This window comes from Pelodiscus sinensis, chromosome 24 (assembly GCF_052426305.1).
Source record: "Pelodiscus sinensis isolate ZL-2025 chromosome 24, ASM5242630v1, whole genome shotgun sequence".
Lineage (NCBI taxonomy): Eukaryota > Metazoa > Chordata > Testudines > Trionychidae > Pelodiscus > Pelodiscus sinensis.
The window spans coordinates 21913094-21929368 of record NC_143075.1 but is presented as its reverse complement, the minus strand read 5'-3'; the positions used below and the strand labels follow the sequence as shown (position 1 = coordinate 21929368).

Genomic DNA, 16275 nt, shown 5'->3' with positions numbered 1-16275 from the left:
ACCTGGGACTGCAGGGCGCACCACCCCGCCTGCATCAGCCACCCGCACCTGGGCCAGCAGGTGCGCCAGAAACCAGGAGGAGTACCAGCGGCGGCACCTGCGGTTCCTGGAGCACCAGCTCCGCACCCAGGACCACTGGGTCTGGGAGGACCTGCGGCTGCGGCAGCGGAGTTTGGAGGCGCTGGAGGAGCAGGGCTGTGCCCTCAGAGGCCACCTCCAGACCTTGGTGGACAGGTTCCTGCCTCCTCCTGCTCCGGCCCCTGCGGCTGTCCCAGCTCTCGTTCCTCTTCCCACCCCTGCTCCCCCTCCCGCTTCCTCCACTCCCCCCATCCCTCCTGCCCCACCCTCCACACCCACTCCTCCCCGATGCCCCCACACCCACAGTGCTGCGAGACAAGAGAGCCAGCAGGACCCCCAAGCCTGAGCTTTCCCTTCCCTTCCTCCCTTTCCTCCCCCTTCTAGCTCCCTCCTCCCGGGTTTCCCCTCCCCTCTCCCACCCTCACTCCTCCCTCCCCCCACCCAAGTTATGTAAAATAAAAAGACGTTTTTGTTTGAAAAACAGGTGTCTTTATTTGACATTAGGAAGGGTGGTTAGGGAGGGGAAGGGGGGAGGGTGGAAGAAGGCCCTAGTGGGGCATGCAGGGAGAGTTCAGTCTTCCTCCTCCACCTGGAAGCTCTCCCGCAGGGCTTCCCAGATCCGGACGGCCCCCGCTGGGCTTCCTGGATGGCGGCGGTTCGGGACTGAGCGTAATGGCCAGCCATGCGGTCAGCCTCAGCCATCCAGGCTGGCAAGAAAGCCTCTCCCTTTCTCTCGCACAAATTGTTCAGCACGCAACATGCTGCCACCAGGGGAGGGATATTGTGCTCGGCGAGGTCGAGGCGAGTGAGGAGGCACCTAAATCTGGCTTTCAGTCGGCCGAAGGCCCCCTCCACCATGATGCGGGCCCTGGTGAGCCTGTCATTGAAGGCCTGGTGGGAGGGGTTGAGATGCCCTGTGTACGGCTTCATGAGCCAGGGCTGTAGGGGGGTAGGCCGCATCCCCACCAGGCACACGGGCATGTCCACATACCCGATCCTAATGTGGTGATCAGGGAAGAAGGTCCGGCCTGCAGCTTCTGGCACACGAAGGAGTTGCGGTACACCCGGGCGTCGTGTGCCTTGCCGGACCAGCCCACATTAATGTCCGTGAACTGGCCCCAGTGGTCACACATGGCCTGCAGGAGGATGGAGAAGTACCCCTTTCGGTTGACATACTGGGAGGCCTGGTGTTCCGGGGCACAGATGGGGATGTGCGTCCCGTCGATGGCCCCCCTGCAGTTGGCGAAGCCGAGGGCGCCGAACCCCCGGATGACGGCGTCTGGGTCGGCGAGGCGGACCACCCTGCGGAGCAGCACCCGGCTGATGGCCTTGACCACCTGCAGAGAGAGACAGCAAACCGCAAATCAGTAGGGAAGCAACCCCTCCGGGCAGCGTGTAGTCCGGCCGGGACAGACCTCCGGTGCGGGACACTTTCGCCTCCTCCCCCTCCCCCATTTTCCCTGGGGCGGCCCATCCCCTCCTTGCAGCCGCCCTCCCCCCCCGGCCCAGTGGCCGGTGAGTGCCATACCTGCATGAGCACTGCTCTGACAGTGGATCTCCCCACGCCGAACTGGTTCCCGACGGATCGGTAGCTGTCCGGCGTGGAGAGCTTCCAGAGGGCGATGGCCACACGCTTCTGGAGGGGGATGGCGGGCCTCATGCGAGTGTCCCGTTGCCGCAGAGCAGGGGCGAGCCACTCGCAGAGCTCCAGGAGGGTGTCCCTCTTCATCCTCAAGTTCTGGGTCCACTGTCTGTCTCCCCAGCGCTCCAGGACAATGCGGTCCCACCAGTCGCTGCTGGTGTCCAGACACCAGACGCTGCGGGGCTCGCTGGCATCCGAGTGCTGCTGCGGCTCCTCCATGGCCCCCAGGGAGGCCAGGCGGAGAGGTAGGGGGCTGACATGCACCAGCTGGTGCCAGGCAGCCTCCAGCCATTGCTGGCAGGCTTGCAGCAGCAAGTCCAAAAACTGCACCAGAAAGCCCAGGGCGAGCTCTGGCTCCATGTTGCCAACTGCGGCGGCGTCCCCAAAGGGAACTGCCGACACAAACAGGCGCAGAGAAAAATGCTTTGCTGTCCCTCGGCGAGGTAGGCAAGCAAGTGGAAAAGCTGAGAACCGGCTGTCCGGGGGGGTTCCTTTAAGCATGAGCCTCAGATAGCCTCAGACATCAGCCACACAAAGCAACTACTGACCTGATGCCCTGCCAGAACCAGTTTCAACTTCCCTTAAATGTGCCCCAGCATCCAATCACTGTGGACGCGCTAGTTCGAATTAACAAAACGCTAATTCAAACTAGTTTTTAAGTCTAGATGCGCTAATTCGAATTAGCTTAGTTCGAATTAACTAATTCAAACTAAGTTAGTTTGAATTAGTGCTGTAGTGTAGACATACCCAGAGAGAGGGAGCAAGTGGGGAAGCAGGAGCTGGTGCTGGGGGGAGCTGGCTTAAAAGCCATTTCCCCCTAGCACTGTCTCGGCGGGTGAGGGGACACAGCAGGGAACTGGTGGCGTTTCCACCTTTGAAATGCAGCAAGAGCAGGGCTCTTTCATTTCAAAAGCAGAAGCACCATGGGAGCAGAGAGCCAGCAGAGAGCCCCCATTCTCCCTGCTTTTGAAATGTACAAGAGCTCAAAAGCAGGGAGCGTGGGGCCAGCCGGGGACTGCTTGAGTTCCCCACAGCCCTGTGCTCCTCGCAGCACATCTGCCTTTGAAATGTGGCAAGAGCTGGCAGGTTCTTGCTACATTTTCAAGGCAGAGGTGTCCTTATCGACTAATCAAATAATCGATGCAAATTCCATCAGCTATTCAATTAGTTGATTAATCTACATTTAACATCCTTATCGAGTTAGGCCCTAAATATCACCGGCCTCTTATGAAAGTGTTCATTTTCCCAAGGTTGTGGCTAGTCAGTGGCAGAGCTAGACCTGCAACTCCTGGTTCCCAGTCTCCTGCTCTAAGCTAGTTCCCTGGTTTGCAGGTTGGAGGGATTTTATTTGTACTTAAGATGTTTTTTTCCTATCGGGCACTCACCAATGTTTTGACATAGGGGAGGGATGTAAATAACAGTTGTATTCTTAGTGTGTTCTGTCCCCATTTTGGCTAATGCCAAGATTGCTTCCTTAGCTGCCTTCTGTGCCATGTTTTTGACATCTGAAAATACACAAGAAATCAGAAGCTATTCCTTGGTGCTGGGTTCGGACAGGAGTTTCCTTGCCTGGTCAGGTCCATGGAGTTTTCAGATCCTTTCCATCTCGTGTAGGCTTTTCCCGAAAAAATAAACATGGAAATACTGACTTTGTCACAGTCACTATTTCTCTGCTGGGCCTTTCACAGGCTGTCTGCCTTGTGCATAACACAAGGCTCAGAGAGACAGAGTTGCACTTCTCTAGGGGACACCCCAGCCGTGCGTTGGTAGTCACTGAGGTCCAGCCTTTCAGTGGCAGCAAGCGTCTCAGCCTCGTTTGCACGGGGCACGTGAGAGTCTAGCTGGTCAATCAGCTGTGAAAACGTAGGCCTCTTAGAAGCTTTCCACTGCCAGCAGCTCCTCATGATACGATACCTGTCGGCAAGAACAGACTCAAGTTATATCACGCACAACCTTTGCTTTAAGTCAAGAGAACAATCCAAGAAAGATGCAAAGTCCCAGTTGCGAGAACTTGCCATAGGTCTCCGCATTGAACTCAACACATAGTAATAATAGCTTAGCTCTTGCCTACTTGACTGCCAGTTTTCAGCCAGTACAGAGAGTTAAAGGTACCAGTTAAATTCTGCATGGTGGGTGACTGCTCTATGTTCAGATGGATTCCAAGCATGCAGCAGGTCATGTGGCCTCTTGGATTCAGTTTGGGGCAGGAAGGAGGTTAATTAGTCGCTGGCAGGCGTCCAAAGGAGATCTATTATTTTCGGTGATGGTGGTTTCGAAAGGCTGCAGAACAGTGCGTCCCATCTGAGTGATTCCTCCCCCCCACTTGGAGCAGGGATTTTGTTCTGTTTAGGGCCAGTAGCTTTTGAGAGCACTCCTGGGTGTAGGAGAAAGAAAGAGCTGGATGCATGGGCCTGGTGGAAGGCCTGAGACCTGAGCCAAATTCAGCAAGAGTGATACCCTGAGTCCCAGACAGGCCTTGTCAAAGGCAGGTGTTTGCCTGCAAGTCGGTGTCCGGGACCTGACTCAGCGCTAGGACTGCTAAAGCACAGGGAACGTGTAAATACCGTCCACCAGGATGGGACAAGGGCACCCCTACATAGCACACGAGAAAATAGTCTGACAGGAAGTGGTGAATAGCGACATTTTGTCTGAAACAACAGGGCTGTGTCTAGACTGGTCAGTTTTTCCGGAAAATCAGCCGCTTTTCCGGAAAAAACTTGCCAGCTGTCTACACTGGCCGCTTGAATTTCCACAAAAGCACTGACTTCCTACAGTAAGAAATCAGTGCTTTTTACGGAAATCCTATGCTGCTCCCATTCGGGCAAAAGTCCCTTTTGCGCAAAACTTTTGCGCAAAAGGGCCAGTGTAGACAGCTCAGATTTGTTTTCCGCAAAAAAGCCCCGATCGCGAAAATGGCGATCGGGGCTTTTTTGTGGAAACGCGCGTCTAGATTGGCCACGGACGCGTTTCCGCAAAAAGTGCTTTTGCGGAAAAATGTCCATGCCAATCTAGATGCTTTGTTCCGAAAATGCTTTTAACGGAAAACTTTTCCATTAAAAGCATTTCCGGAAAATCATGCCAGTCTAGACATAGCCCAGGAGTGAAAGCGGACCAAGGGGTGGGGAGTCGGAAGGCTTTGGAGGAAAGTCCCAGGGAGGTACCACAGGTGTCCTTCTTGCGTAAGATAATAGTAAGATGAGTATCTTAGAGTGTCTCCATCTATAAACGTTTGGGGGCCTCAGCTTAACTCTTTGTCCGGCCTAGGGGGCAATAGTGAACTCCTACTATTGACTGAGCTGGGTCCATTGTCAGGGGTACAGATTCATAGGGGCTTGGGGGCTGTCTGGCTACCGCCGACTATTCACGTGCTTCGTTTGACAATAAACCTGACGCGGGCGCCCTCGTATCCTGTCTGAGTCTGTGGTCTTTGGGGGCTCTCGTGAAGTCTGTTGCGCTAGCTCCCTTTGACTTCCCGTTTGTAGCGGGTTTTTAAAGTCCTTTTGACTTCCCTTTGCCTTTAATCCCCACGAGTGTGACATGGAAGGCCTAGCCGCAGCAGGGTGTGTGCGACACGCTGGTCACTTCTCATCCACGCACCCACTAGTTCAGGAGAGTGACAGCTGGCACCGTCTCCCAGCCTGCCGAAGAAGCAAATCCCATGGCTCCCTTGCCCTGCCTTGACACACCGACCTGAGAAGCGCTGTAGGACTCTCCGGGCCTCCCCCCATCAGCGCTCTAGGGGCTTTAGGGCTTCTGGGTGCTCACAGCTCACAGCCTCCACTAGCCCATTGTACACAGGAGGCAGAGAGAGGGGAAGGGACAGAAATCACAGCGGCAGGCCCAGCCCTGCCCACCCAGGCAGCCCTTCTCCAGGTGTGTTTCCGGACTCAGCCGGTGTTTTACGCGAGGGACGCCGGGCCGTCGCTGAGCAGGGCGGGTTGCGCAGGGCTAGTAGCAGCGCTGCCCGTCGGTCTGGAGCACGGCCTGGGGAAGGCCTCCCAGGACATGTCCCGCTGGGTGTCTCTGCGGGTTATCAGGCACTTACAGGTCGTCCCCGCACTGGTCTGGCTTCTCCATGCGGTGCTGGCGCTGGAGCCAGGGGAGCACTTCGGAGGGCTGCAGGGCCGGGTAAGGGGGAGCGCCTGGGGAAGGAGAATATGGAGCCATCAACAGATGAACCCTGAGTCTGCCTGGCTGAGGCGCTCCTGGCCAAGCGGCCTGGGCGGAGACGAGCAGCAGCAGGGCTGTGTGCAGGAGGGATGAAGGGGCCACGTCACTAGCTGGCCCCAAAGGGAAGGGCATGGGCCCCCTGTCCTGGCCATGGCAGGCTGGCTTGGTGGCTTAGAGGAGCCCTGTGAGAGGCTCAGCCTGGTCCCCTGGTGACACTAGTTCCTGGGCTCGTCAGACGTGCTTGTGGCACAGGAGGCTGCTGCAGGACGTGGGCTCAGGCCCCGGGGCGTGGCATCTGGGCTAAGCAGCGACTGCAGGCTCGGGGGGGCTGCTGGAGGTGGGTGAAGGGAGCAAACGGGCCGGCGGGCGCTGAAAGTGGGAGAAATGAAGCTGAGGGCCAGGGAAGCTCCCGGCCTCTGCGGTGGCTGCAGCGCAGACTCCTAGGAGAGCAGGGGAAGCCCCATGCAAGGCCATTCCTAAGGGGGTGCAAGACCCAGGACAGCCCCTCTGCCGCAGGCCCTGCCCTGCCCCACTCCTCCCCTTCCCCCACGCCCCGAGCGACGCAATGAGGGGCTTGCCAAGGGGCCTGGCACTGGCAGCAGGGGTCTCCCCAGCCTCAGCACAGTGGGGGGAATGGATTGAGCTGGCCCCAGTCTGCTCTTCCTCCACCCCCCACCCCAGGCCCCTCTTGGGGGGGAGCAGAGCAGGATGGAGCTGGGTCACTCCACTTCTGGCTGCTAGGATGAAGCCGAGTGACCCAGCTGGGGTGGCAGGGCAGGCTGGGGCCGGGTCACTCTGCTGCCCACGGCTCCCGCCGCGCTGGGGAGTGCGGGATGGGCCTGACTTCTGCTGCAGGCGCCAGGCCCTCTGGTAATCGCCCTGGACCCCCTGGGACTCCCCAAGCGCCTGCCCCAACTCTCCAGGGCTGCTGACACCTGCAGATCTAGCAAATGCACCGGCAGCCAGACCTGGCCCGGGGCCACGGGGCTAGGCCAGGCAGAAATGGGAATGGTCTAACATGCCCCGCTGGGGGCGGCCGGCCCTGGGACTCCAGGAAGGCCTGATGCCCCCTCCCCATTAACTGGCGCAGGCCGTACTGCTCCTGGGTCCAAGCGGCCTCCGCCTGTGTGCAGGGCCACAAGGCATTGCTAACTCTGCGGGGCCCAGGAGCCTTTTCAGGGCGGCTGGCATCGGGCCGGGACAGAGGCTGAGTCAGAAATCCCGTCCCCCCCGCTGGTGTGTCATCGGCCTCCTCACCCCAGCCTGAGCAGGGAGCAGCCACTGGCCCACTCGCTGCGCTGCCCTCTGAGCAGTGCCCCTTGCTGAGGCGGGAGGGGGCAGGGGCTCAGACTGTTCAGAGCCAGGGAGAAACCTGCCTAGGAAAGTGCTCTGACCCCCCCCCCCCCCCCGCCCACTGCCCCACAGTCACACGTGACACAACCCCAGCTAGTTCTCAGGAGGGCGGTGCTGGGAGCTGGCAGGGCATGGGAGGGGCGGTGCAGGGCCTGGGGACTGGCAGGGCATGGGAGGGGCGGTGTGGGGTCTGGGGGCTGGCAGGGCATGGGAGGGGCGGTGCAGGGCCTGGGGACTGGCAGGGCATGGGAGGGGCGGTGTGGGGTCTGGGGGCTGGCAGGGCATGGGAGGGGCGGTGCAGGGCCTGGGGACTGGCAGGGCATGGGAGGGGCAGTGCGGGGCCTGGGGACTGGCAGGGCCGGGGGGGGCGGGGCGCCTGGGTGCTAGCAGGGCCTGGGGGGGGGCAGGGCCTGGGGGGGGGACAGGGTGGGGGGGGGGGCAGTGCGGGGCTTGGGGACTGGCGGGGCCTGGGGGCTGGCAGGACCGGGGGGGTGCAGGGCCTGGGGGCTGGCAGGGCCTGGGGGGGTGCAGGGCCTGGGGACTGGTGCAAGGCTCCTCATGCCTGGCTCTGGGCTGTCCCATCTCTAGGAAGGACACTGCACTTTGCAGTGCTTGGGGGCCCTCGGGAGGGGCTAGGGAAGTGCCGGACGTGCTCTCGGGCGATGCCCTGGGGATGCAGGGTTGGGGGTTTGATTTGGATCCAAGGCCCCTGTCGGGGTTGGAGGGACTGGACGCAGGCCCCTTCCCAGAGCTGGGCTGCTTCTCCTCCTGGGGCCGGCGCAGCGGCGAGGAACAGCGGCCCTGCCCCCGGTGGGACGGGATCTCTCCGTCGATCGTCACTGATCGATTCGGTTAGAACAGCAAAGCTGACTTACCCAGTGTGACGGCTTCATACAGCAGGATCCCAAACGCCCAGCTGGGGAGAAAACACGAGAAACAAAGTCAAAGTGGCTCCTCTCATGCAGAGGTGGCACAGATGGGAGGGGGGCAGAGAGGGTCCTGTGCCCCCACTGCCATGGAGTGGAGGGACAAGGGGCCAGTAGCCAGTGGAACCAGAATCTACCTGATAACTGGCGTGCCCTTCCCCCCATGGCTGGCACGCCCTTCCCCCCAAGGGCCGGCGTGCCCTTCCCCCGATGGCCGGCACGCCCTTCCCCCAATGGCCGGCATGCCCTTCCTCCAAGGGTTGGCATGCCCTTCCCCCCAATGGCCAGCGTGCTCTTCCCTGGATCGCCAGCGCTCCCTTCCTCCCGAGGGCCAGTGCCTTTCTCCTCAAGGGCCAGTGTGCCCTTCCCCTGATGGCCAACGTGCCCTTCCCCCGATGGCCGGCATGCCCTCCCCTGATGACCAATGTGCCCTTCCCCCGTGGGCTGGCATGCCCTTCCCTGGATGGCCAGTGCTCCCTTCCTCCCGAGGGCCGGCACCCTTCTCCTCAAGGGCCAGTGTGCCCTTCCCCCGAGGGCTGCCATGCCCTTCCCCCAATGGCTGCCATGCCCTTTCCCCCGATGGCCAGCGTGCCCTTCCCTGGATGGCCAGCGCTCCCTTCCTCCTGAGGGTTGGCATGCCCTTCCCCCGAGGGCCGGTGTTTTGGCTTTCAGGCGAGCTCCGGCCGGCGTGCATTACTCACACGTCGCTCCTGGCGGTGACCGGGTGCTTCAGGATCCTTTCCGGTGGCAGCCACTTGATGGGCACCTCAGCTGCCTCCTTAGAGGGCAGTGCGCCCCGGCGGTAGACCTCTCCTGCCAGCCCCAGGCCGCAGAGCCGGACTGTCAGATCCTGGTGGATCAGGACGTTTCGCGCTGCTACGTCGCCGTGGATCAGCCTCTGGCTTGCTGTCAGATAGTCCTGCAATCAGCAGAGCCAGTCAGGTGTGAGCTGCGGGAGCAGCGAGCGTCAGCCGCACCCGGGCTCAGCAGCCAGCGTTAGCTACTGCAACCATGCACCCGGGGGGGGGGGGGGGGGGGGCTGCTTGGGATCTAGAATGGCTGAGGCCGAGGCCTGAGGAAATCCCCGTCCCCTTCTGGCAGCATTACCGGGCTGAGTGCGTTTGCCTTGTAGGGGAGGGCTGAGGAGCTCTAGGAGTGCCCCTGTGTGCCCGGCAGGGACAGGTGCTCTCCCAGCTGGAGCCGAGCTCTGGGACCGCCGAGAGGGTCAGCGCTGGAAAGGGCCCCCCAAGTTTGGGATCACCCCAGGAACAAGCCTTCTCTAAAGATTAATGAATTGACCTTGAAATAACCCCCCTCCTCTCGCCTCCCCTCTCTTTACCAGCCCGCGTGCAATTTGGATCGCCATGGCAAACACTTTCTTCTCCGTCAGCACATGAATATGCCCCTTCCTGGGCACGCTCCCCTGCCAAGTCAAAAGAACAAGAGTCAACTCACTCTGGCAACTCTGCTCCACACCAGCACCGCCAGTGAGCTGTGCCAGTGACAGTCCGACCTGGGTTACCTCCCTGGCGCTGCAGACACGGCTGGGGCTACAGATCAGGACCCTGGCAGCTTTAACCTGGCCCCGTCCCAAACTTGACACTGTTGGATTCCAGGTCCCCCTTCTCTGGCTACATCTACACTGCAGGCTTCTTGTGCAAGAAGCTTTTTGCGGAAGAGATCCTCCGAAAAAACTTCTTGCGCAAGAGCAAGTCCACACTGCACAAGCACATCGGAAAAGCGATGCCCTTGTGTGCAAGAGAGTGTCCAGACGGCATGGCCGCTCTCTCAAAAGAAAGCTCTGATTGCTATTTACAGAGTAGCCACCAGAGCACCTGTGCCTTTTTCGATTGGCTCTTTTTGTGCAACCCCCCCCCCCCCCCCCTGTTGCCCATCCACACACATCTTTTTGCGCAAGAACTCTTGCGCAAAAAGAGCAACAAGAATGATGAAAGGTCTAGAGAACATGACCTATGAGGGAAGGCTGAAAGAACTGGGTTTGTTTAGTTTAGAAAAGAGAAGATTGAGAGGGGACATGAGAGCAGTTTTCAGGTACCTAAAAGGGTGTCATGAGGAGGAGGGAGAAAACTTGTTCATCTTGGCCTCTGAGGATAGAACAAGAAGCAATGGGCTTAAACGGCAGCAAGGGAGGTTTAGGTTGGACATTAGGAAAAAGTTCCTAACTGCCAGGGTAGTTAAACACTGGAATAGAATCATAGAACACTAGGACTGGAAGGGACCTCGAGAGGTCATCAAGTCCAGTCCCCTGCCTCCATGACAGGACCCAGTACTGTCTAGACCATCCCCGATAGACATTTATCTAACCTGCTCTTAAATATCTCCAGAGATGGAGATTCCACAGCCTCCCTGGGCAATTTATTCCAGTGTTTAACCACCCTGACAGATAGGAATAAATTGCCCAGGGAGGTTGTGGAATCTCCATCTGTGGAGATATTGAAGAGCAGGTTAGATAAATGTCTAGCAGGGATGGTCTAGACAGTATTTGGTCCTGCCATGGGAGCAGGGGACTGGACGCGATGACCTCTCGAGGTCCCTTCCAGTCCTAGTGTTCTATGATTCTATGAAAAAGGAGTCATTCCTTGTAGAAAGAGGAATACGTACACCACAAGAACCCCTCTGTTCTTTCGCTTTACTGTAAATTTATTTGCATAAAAACGTCCTAGAGCTATGGACGCTCTGCGGGGTTTTGCGCAAAACCCCTGTAGTGTAAACCTAGTCTCCCTGTTAGCCAGGGCAGGGGGCTGGCCCACCAGCCCAGGGTGGGGGGAAAGGGGATTTCTTTACTCAGCTCAGAACCTTCCTTTCTATGCTGCAGTTCAAAGAGGAGGCGTTTGGGTTGGCAGGTGGGATCTCCGGCTCTCTGCTTTGTGCTTGGAGAGATCTGATTAGTCCTAAAGAAGTCCCAGGATCTGTGGTGTTGCAGGCACAGCGAGGGCACCAGTCAGCACGAGGGATGTAACAGTGGAGTCGATTAACCCATTAACCGATAAGCAAAAGCGTATAGGTTAATGCTACAGACTACACGCATTCCCCACCCCTGCCAGTACATTTTTAGCAGGCTGGTCAGCAGCCCGGCTCAGTCGTGGCTTGTGACAGGTCCAGGACCTATCCTGCTGTGGCTCTGCATTTAAAGTGTATTATGAGCCGGGCAGGCAGACGGCCCAGCTTAGTTCCAGCTCGCGCCGGGCCCAGGAGCTCAGACCCCCCCTAGACAAGGGCTGCTGCCACCCCACACTGCTGCCTCTTTATCAGAGGCAGCAGTACAGGGTGTCAGGCAGCTGGTCCGTGAAGGGAGCTGCTTTTTAAACTGGCTCCCCTCAGAGACCAGCTCCTGCCTGGCACCCTGCACTGCTGCCTCTGATACACTGAGGTAGCATAAAATGCAGTGGCCTGGGCTAGCCAGGAGGTCAGACAAGGGGACCGGTTGAGCCCTCCCGGCCTAGAACTAGGGTTGCCAGATGGTTGAACCAAAAATACCGAACACCCCTCCCCCCCCCCCAAAAAAACGGGGGGAAAATTCTGTTGGGGGAAAAAAAAGTGGGGGGAGACCAAAGTTGTAAAAAGGACACCGAGACTTATTAAGAAAAATAAATAAAAAATAAAACAGCATGGCCCCTTTCAGAGTGAGTGCAGAGTTAGAACAGGGATAGGAACAGGGGAGCAGTTGAGCACTAAGACCCAGGGAAGGCATTGCTTCCCCTTGGTCTTTAGGCTTTTTGCCAGTGTCCATTTTGTGTTCTTGTTCAAGCCAGAACTCAGCTTCCCTGTGGAACCAGGAAAGCATGGGGACCGGGGACGGGAGCCTGGGGGTGTCGGGGCCCAGGGGGAAGGCCGGGGGCAGGGCCTGGGTGCTAGGGTTGCCAGGTGTCCGGTATTTTCGCCTCCTGGCTGGGAAAAAAATCAGAGAATACCGAACATTTTTTTGTGTCCGGTATTTTCTAAAAATTTTTACCGATCAGGAGGTGAAAATACCGGACTGTCCGGGTCAATACCGGACACCTGGCAACCCTACCTAGAACTCTATCAAATTGGGGCTTTCAGAAAAACTCCAAATACCACGAGACTGTTAGCCCTCTGCCTTCCCCCAGCCTTGCCTGCTGTGCATTTGCTAAAATCTCCCCCTTCTGCCAGGGGATGCTAAGAAGGCTGCACTGCAGAGCGAGCTGGCAGGGGCTGGGGGGGGGCCCGTTGCCTGGCGTCCCCCACCACAGCTTGGCCGCTTCAAACCCACCTGGCTCCTCTTACCTGACGGGTTTGCCACAGGAAGCCCAGGAAGTTCCCGAGACTCATGGCTTCCAGGACGAGGCAGAGGGGCAGCGTCTGGCTCTGACACCACAGGGCCTTCACCAGGCTGTCATGGGTACAGATCTGGATGTGGAACTTCATCAGCTCTATAAAACGCTTCATCTCCTGGGGGCTGGAGGCCACTGATGGCCGGGAGACAGAAGCAACGTTAATACCAAGTGTGGGCCCAGAGGGGGAAGCCAGCAGAGCTGAGGGCCTAACCCCTGGCCAGAAAGGGGCTAACCTACAGGAGAAGCAAAACGTGGCTCCACAGCAACTGGCTGCAGGTTGGATTTGCAGCCCAGAGCTGGGTTTGCTGCAGAGCCACCCAGCTCTGGGCTGCCGGCTGCGGCCAGTTCCTGTGTAGACCCAGGATTTTGGTGCTCCCCGTTCTCGGGGTACCAGGACTGTCTGCTCTAGCTTTGGACCAGCCATGTCGGCTGTGGCCCAGACCTCGAGCACCAACACAATTGCCTGGCTATGGAAGAAACGCACCCACATGACTCTGGTGCTGACGGTCCAAGGTCCCCCAACCCAGTGGCTTATCTGGCTGTTGTGGGTCAGGCCCAGCAGGTTCAGAAGCACCAGTACCCAAGGGGAGGAAACAGCCAACCAGCAGGGACTGCCCGGACCCAGCTGAGGAGGGGCCCAGTCTGTAGCTGGCTGACCTGGCAAGAGGTTTTCAGTGCGACATCAACAATGAGTTGGCCCCAGCCCCTCCCAGACCGTAGCCCCCCCAACCCCTGCATCTCCCTCGGCTCCAGCCCCTCCCAGACCTTGGCCCCTCAGCCCCTGCATCTCCCTCGGCTCCAGCCCCTCCCAGACCTTGGCCCCTCAGCCCCTGCATCTCCCTCGGCTCCAGCCCCTCCCAGACCTTGGCCCCTCAGCCCCTGCATCTCCCTCGGCTCCAGCCCCTCCCAGACCTTGGCCCCTCAGCCCCTGCATCTCCCTCGGCCCCAGCCCCTCCCAGACCTTGGCCCCTCAGCCCCTGCATCTCCCTCGGCTCCAGCGCCTCCCAGACCTTGGCCCCTCAGCCCCCTCCATCACCCTCAGCCCCAGCCCCTCCCAGACCTTGGCCCCTCAGCCCCTGCATCTCCCTCGGCTCCAGCCCCTCCCAGACCTTGGCCCCTCAGCCCCTGCATCTCCCTCGGCTCCAGCCCCTCCCAGACCTTGGCCCCTCAGCCCCTGCATCTCCCTCGGCTCCAGCCCCTCCCAGACCTTGGCCCCTCAGCCCCTGCATCTCCCTCGGCTCCAGCCCCTCCCAGACCGTAGCCCCCTCAGCCCCTGCATCTCCCTCAGCCCCAGCCCCTCCCAGACCTTGGCCCCTCAGCCCCTGCATCTCCCTCGGCTCCAGCCCCTCCCAGACCGTAGCCCCCTCAGCCCCTGCATCTCCCTTGGCCCCAGCCCCTCCCAGACCTTGGCCCCTCAGCCCCTGCATCTCCCCACTTACATGGCAACAGAGCGTATCCCACAGGCCAGGCTGGTGGACAAAAGTGCCCCTGGCTGTTCAGCCGCTTCCCCCTTTCCCCATGGCCCCAGCTCCAAGCCTGCCTGCCCGTTGGGCTGCCGGACTTGGTGCAGGCTGGTGCAGCCACCCGAGGGCCCCACAAAGACCTTCCCTGGGCGAAAGGGCTCCCGCGGGCGCAGACCGGAACATGCAAATGCACGTCAGGAGGCTGCTGCTCATGCACATTGTGCCCTGGAAGCCTCCTGCCCCCCTCGCCAGGCAACAGGAGCTGCCCTGGCGGAGTCCCCCCCGGTGCCATTAGAGGATCCTGCAGCTGCAGAACCGAGGGAGGAATTGCTAGAAGCTGCTGGGTTTCCTTGGCCACATGCCCTTATCTAAGGAGCAGAGGCAGGGTGTGGTCCAGGCGCCCTCCCGCCCCCGTGGTGCCTGAATCCCGCGGGCATGGGTCTGCGGCAGGTGCACTTTGCTCTGGACGTCGTTGGTTCAAACCCGGTTGTGAGGGCCAAGCTGGCTGCTGTTGCGCTTGGCCAGGTGGCTAACAGCCTGTTCTAGCCCCTCTTCGAGCCGCCTGCCCGGGGCAGCAGACAGCCCAGACCTGGCCGGCGGGGAGAGAACGGTCCCTCTCCCCCGCCTGCTCACCGGGTAGTTTCTTCAGAATCACGGGCAGCGAAGGCCCCAAAGATCCTCTTCTGACGAGGGTGGCCCGGGAAATGGGGCCGTATCGCCCCATGCACAGGAACTGCTCCGCCTGGACCTGCCAGTCCTCAGGCAGCTTCCACTTGGCTAGGAGGGGATCCTGGAATTCCAGCAGCCTCTCTGCAGAAGTGGCTGTGGGAAGAGAGTCCCGTCCCTTCCAGTCTTGCCTGGGAAGAGCAGCAGCATCTGCCAAGAGAGAATCGCTCTTACGCTGCCCAGAGCACAGCCAATGACACCAGCCCGCACAGACAGCCCCGCCCGGCACATCGGCCCACCTCCCGTTTCCGTGTGCACGGCCCCCTCCGTTTCTGTGCGCACGGCCCCCTACGTTTCTGTGTGCACGGTCCTCCCCCCAGTTCAGTGTTCACTGTCCCCCCATTTCTGTGTACACACACCCCTGTTTCAGTGTGCACAGTCCCCCCCATTTCAGTGTTCACTGTCCCCCCATTTCAGTGTTCACTGTCCCCCCATTTCAGTGTGCACAGTCCCCCCCCATTTCTGTGTGCACGGCCCACTCCGTTTCTGTGTGCACGGTCCTCCACCCATTTCAGTGTGCACGGCCCCCCTGTTTCAGTGTGCACAGTCCTCCCCCCCTTTCAGTGTGCACGGCCCCGTTTCAGGGTGCACAGTCCTCCCCCCCTTTCAGTGTGCAGAGTCCTCCCCCTTTCAGTGTGCACAGCCCCCCGTTTCAGTGTGCACAGTCCTCCCCCCCTTTCAGTGTGCACAGCCCCCCCATTTCAGTGTGCACAGTCCTCCCCCTCTTTCAGTGTGCACAGCCCCCCGTTTCAGTGTGCACAGTCCTCCCCCCCTTTCAGTGTGCACGGCCCCCCGTTTCAGTGTGCACAGTCCTCCCCCTCTTTCAGTGTGCACAGCCCCCCGTTTCAGTGTGCACAGTCCTCCCCCTCTTTCAGTGTGCACAGCCCCCCGTTTCAGTGTGCACAGTCCTCCCCCCCTTTCAGTGTGCACAGCCCCCCGTTTCAGTGTGCACAGTCCTCCCCCCCTTTCAGTGTGCACGGCCCCCCCCCGTTTCAGTGTGCACAGTCCTCCCCCCCCTTTCAGTGTGCACGGCCCCGTTTCAGTGTGCACAGTCCTCCCCCCCCTTTCAGTGTGCACGGCCCCGTTTCAGTGTGCACAGTTCTCCCCCGTTTCTGTGTGCACAGTCCTCCCCCCACATTTCCCCGAGCCCAGTCTGGGAGCGCCGAGCTCGCCCAGCTGCTGTGCTCCGCTTGCCCAGGCTTCAGTCCACGGCTTCTGGCCCAGCACCAGGCAGCCCCAGCCCCTTCCCTGCTTGCTGGGCGTGAGCAGGGCTCCTGGAGGAGCAGAGCCAGCCCAGTGCATGGGACGGGCAGAGAGAGGAGCCATGGCTGAGCCCCCCGTAGGGCAGCCGGCTTGTCCCGGGTCCCTGGGAGGAGGGGGAGATGCAAGCACAGTGGTCGAGTATTGACTGGCTACCTGGCAAGCCAGGTCGTGTGCTCGCGTCCATCCCTAGCGTGCAGGGATCTGTTACGTGGTTCTTGTGGGTAGCACCTGGGGCAATGTCCATGGAGGCTCAGCAGAGCGGTGCTGCCCAGGGGACCTGGCTACAGGAGGGGTGGACACATGTACCCTTCAGTGGAGCTGGGCCCCCTGGCTGCACT

At 60.0% G+C, this 16275-nt stretch overlaps 1 protein-coding gene across 1 annotated transcript; it reads right to left on the bottom strand.

Annotated features, from left to right (window-relative positions):
* Positions 1-7815: 7815 nt before the first annotated feature.
* On the bottom strand, positions 7816-14875 carry LOC102448697 (tyrosine-protein kinase STYK1-like). Its single transcript, XM_075906633.2, has 5 exons — positions 14582-14875; positions 12436-12617; positions 9509-9592; positions 8871-9088; positions 7816-8159 (listed from the first exon to the last, which is right to left on the bottom strand). Exons 1-5 carry the CDS (start codon positions 14670-14672, stop codon positions 8096-8098), a joined length of 639 nt encoding a protein of 212 aa, XP_075762748.2. The 5' UTR covers positions 14673-14875; the 3' UTR covers positions 7816-8095.
* Positions 14876-16275: the final 1400 nt, after the last annotated feature.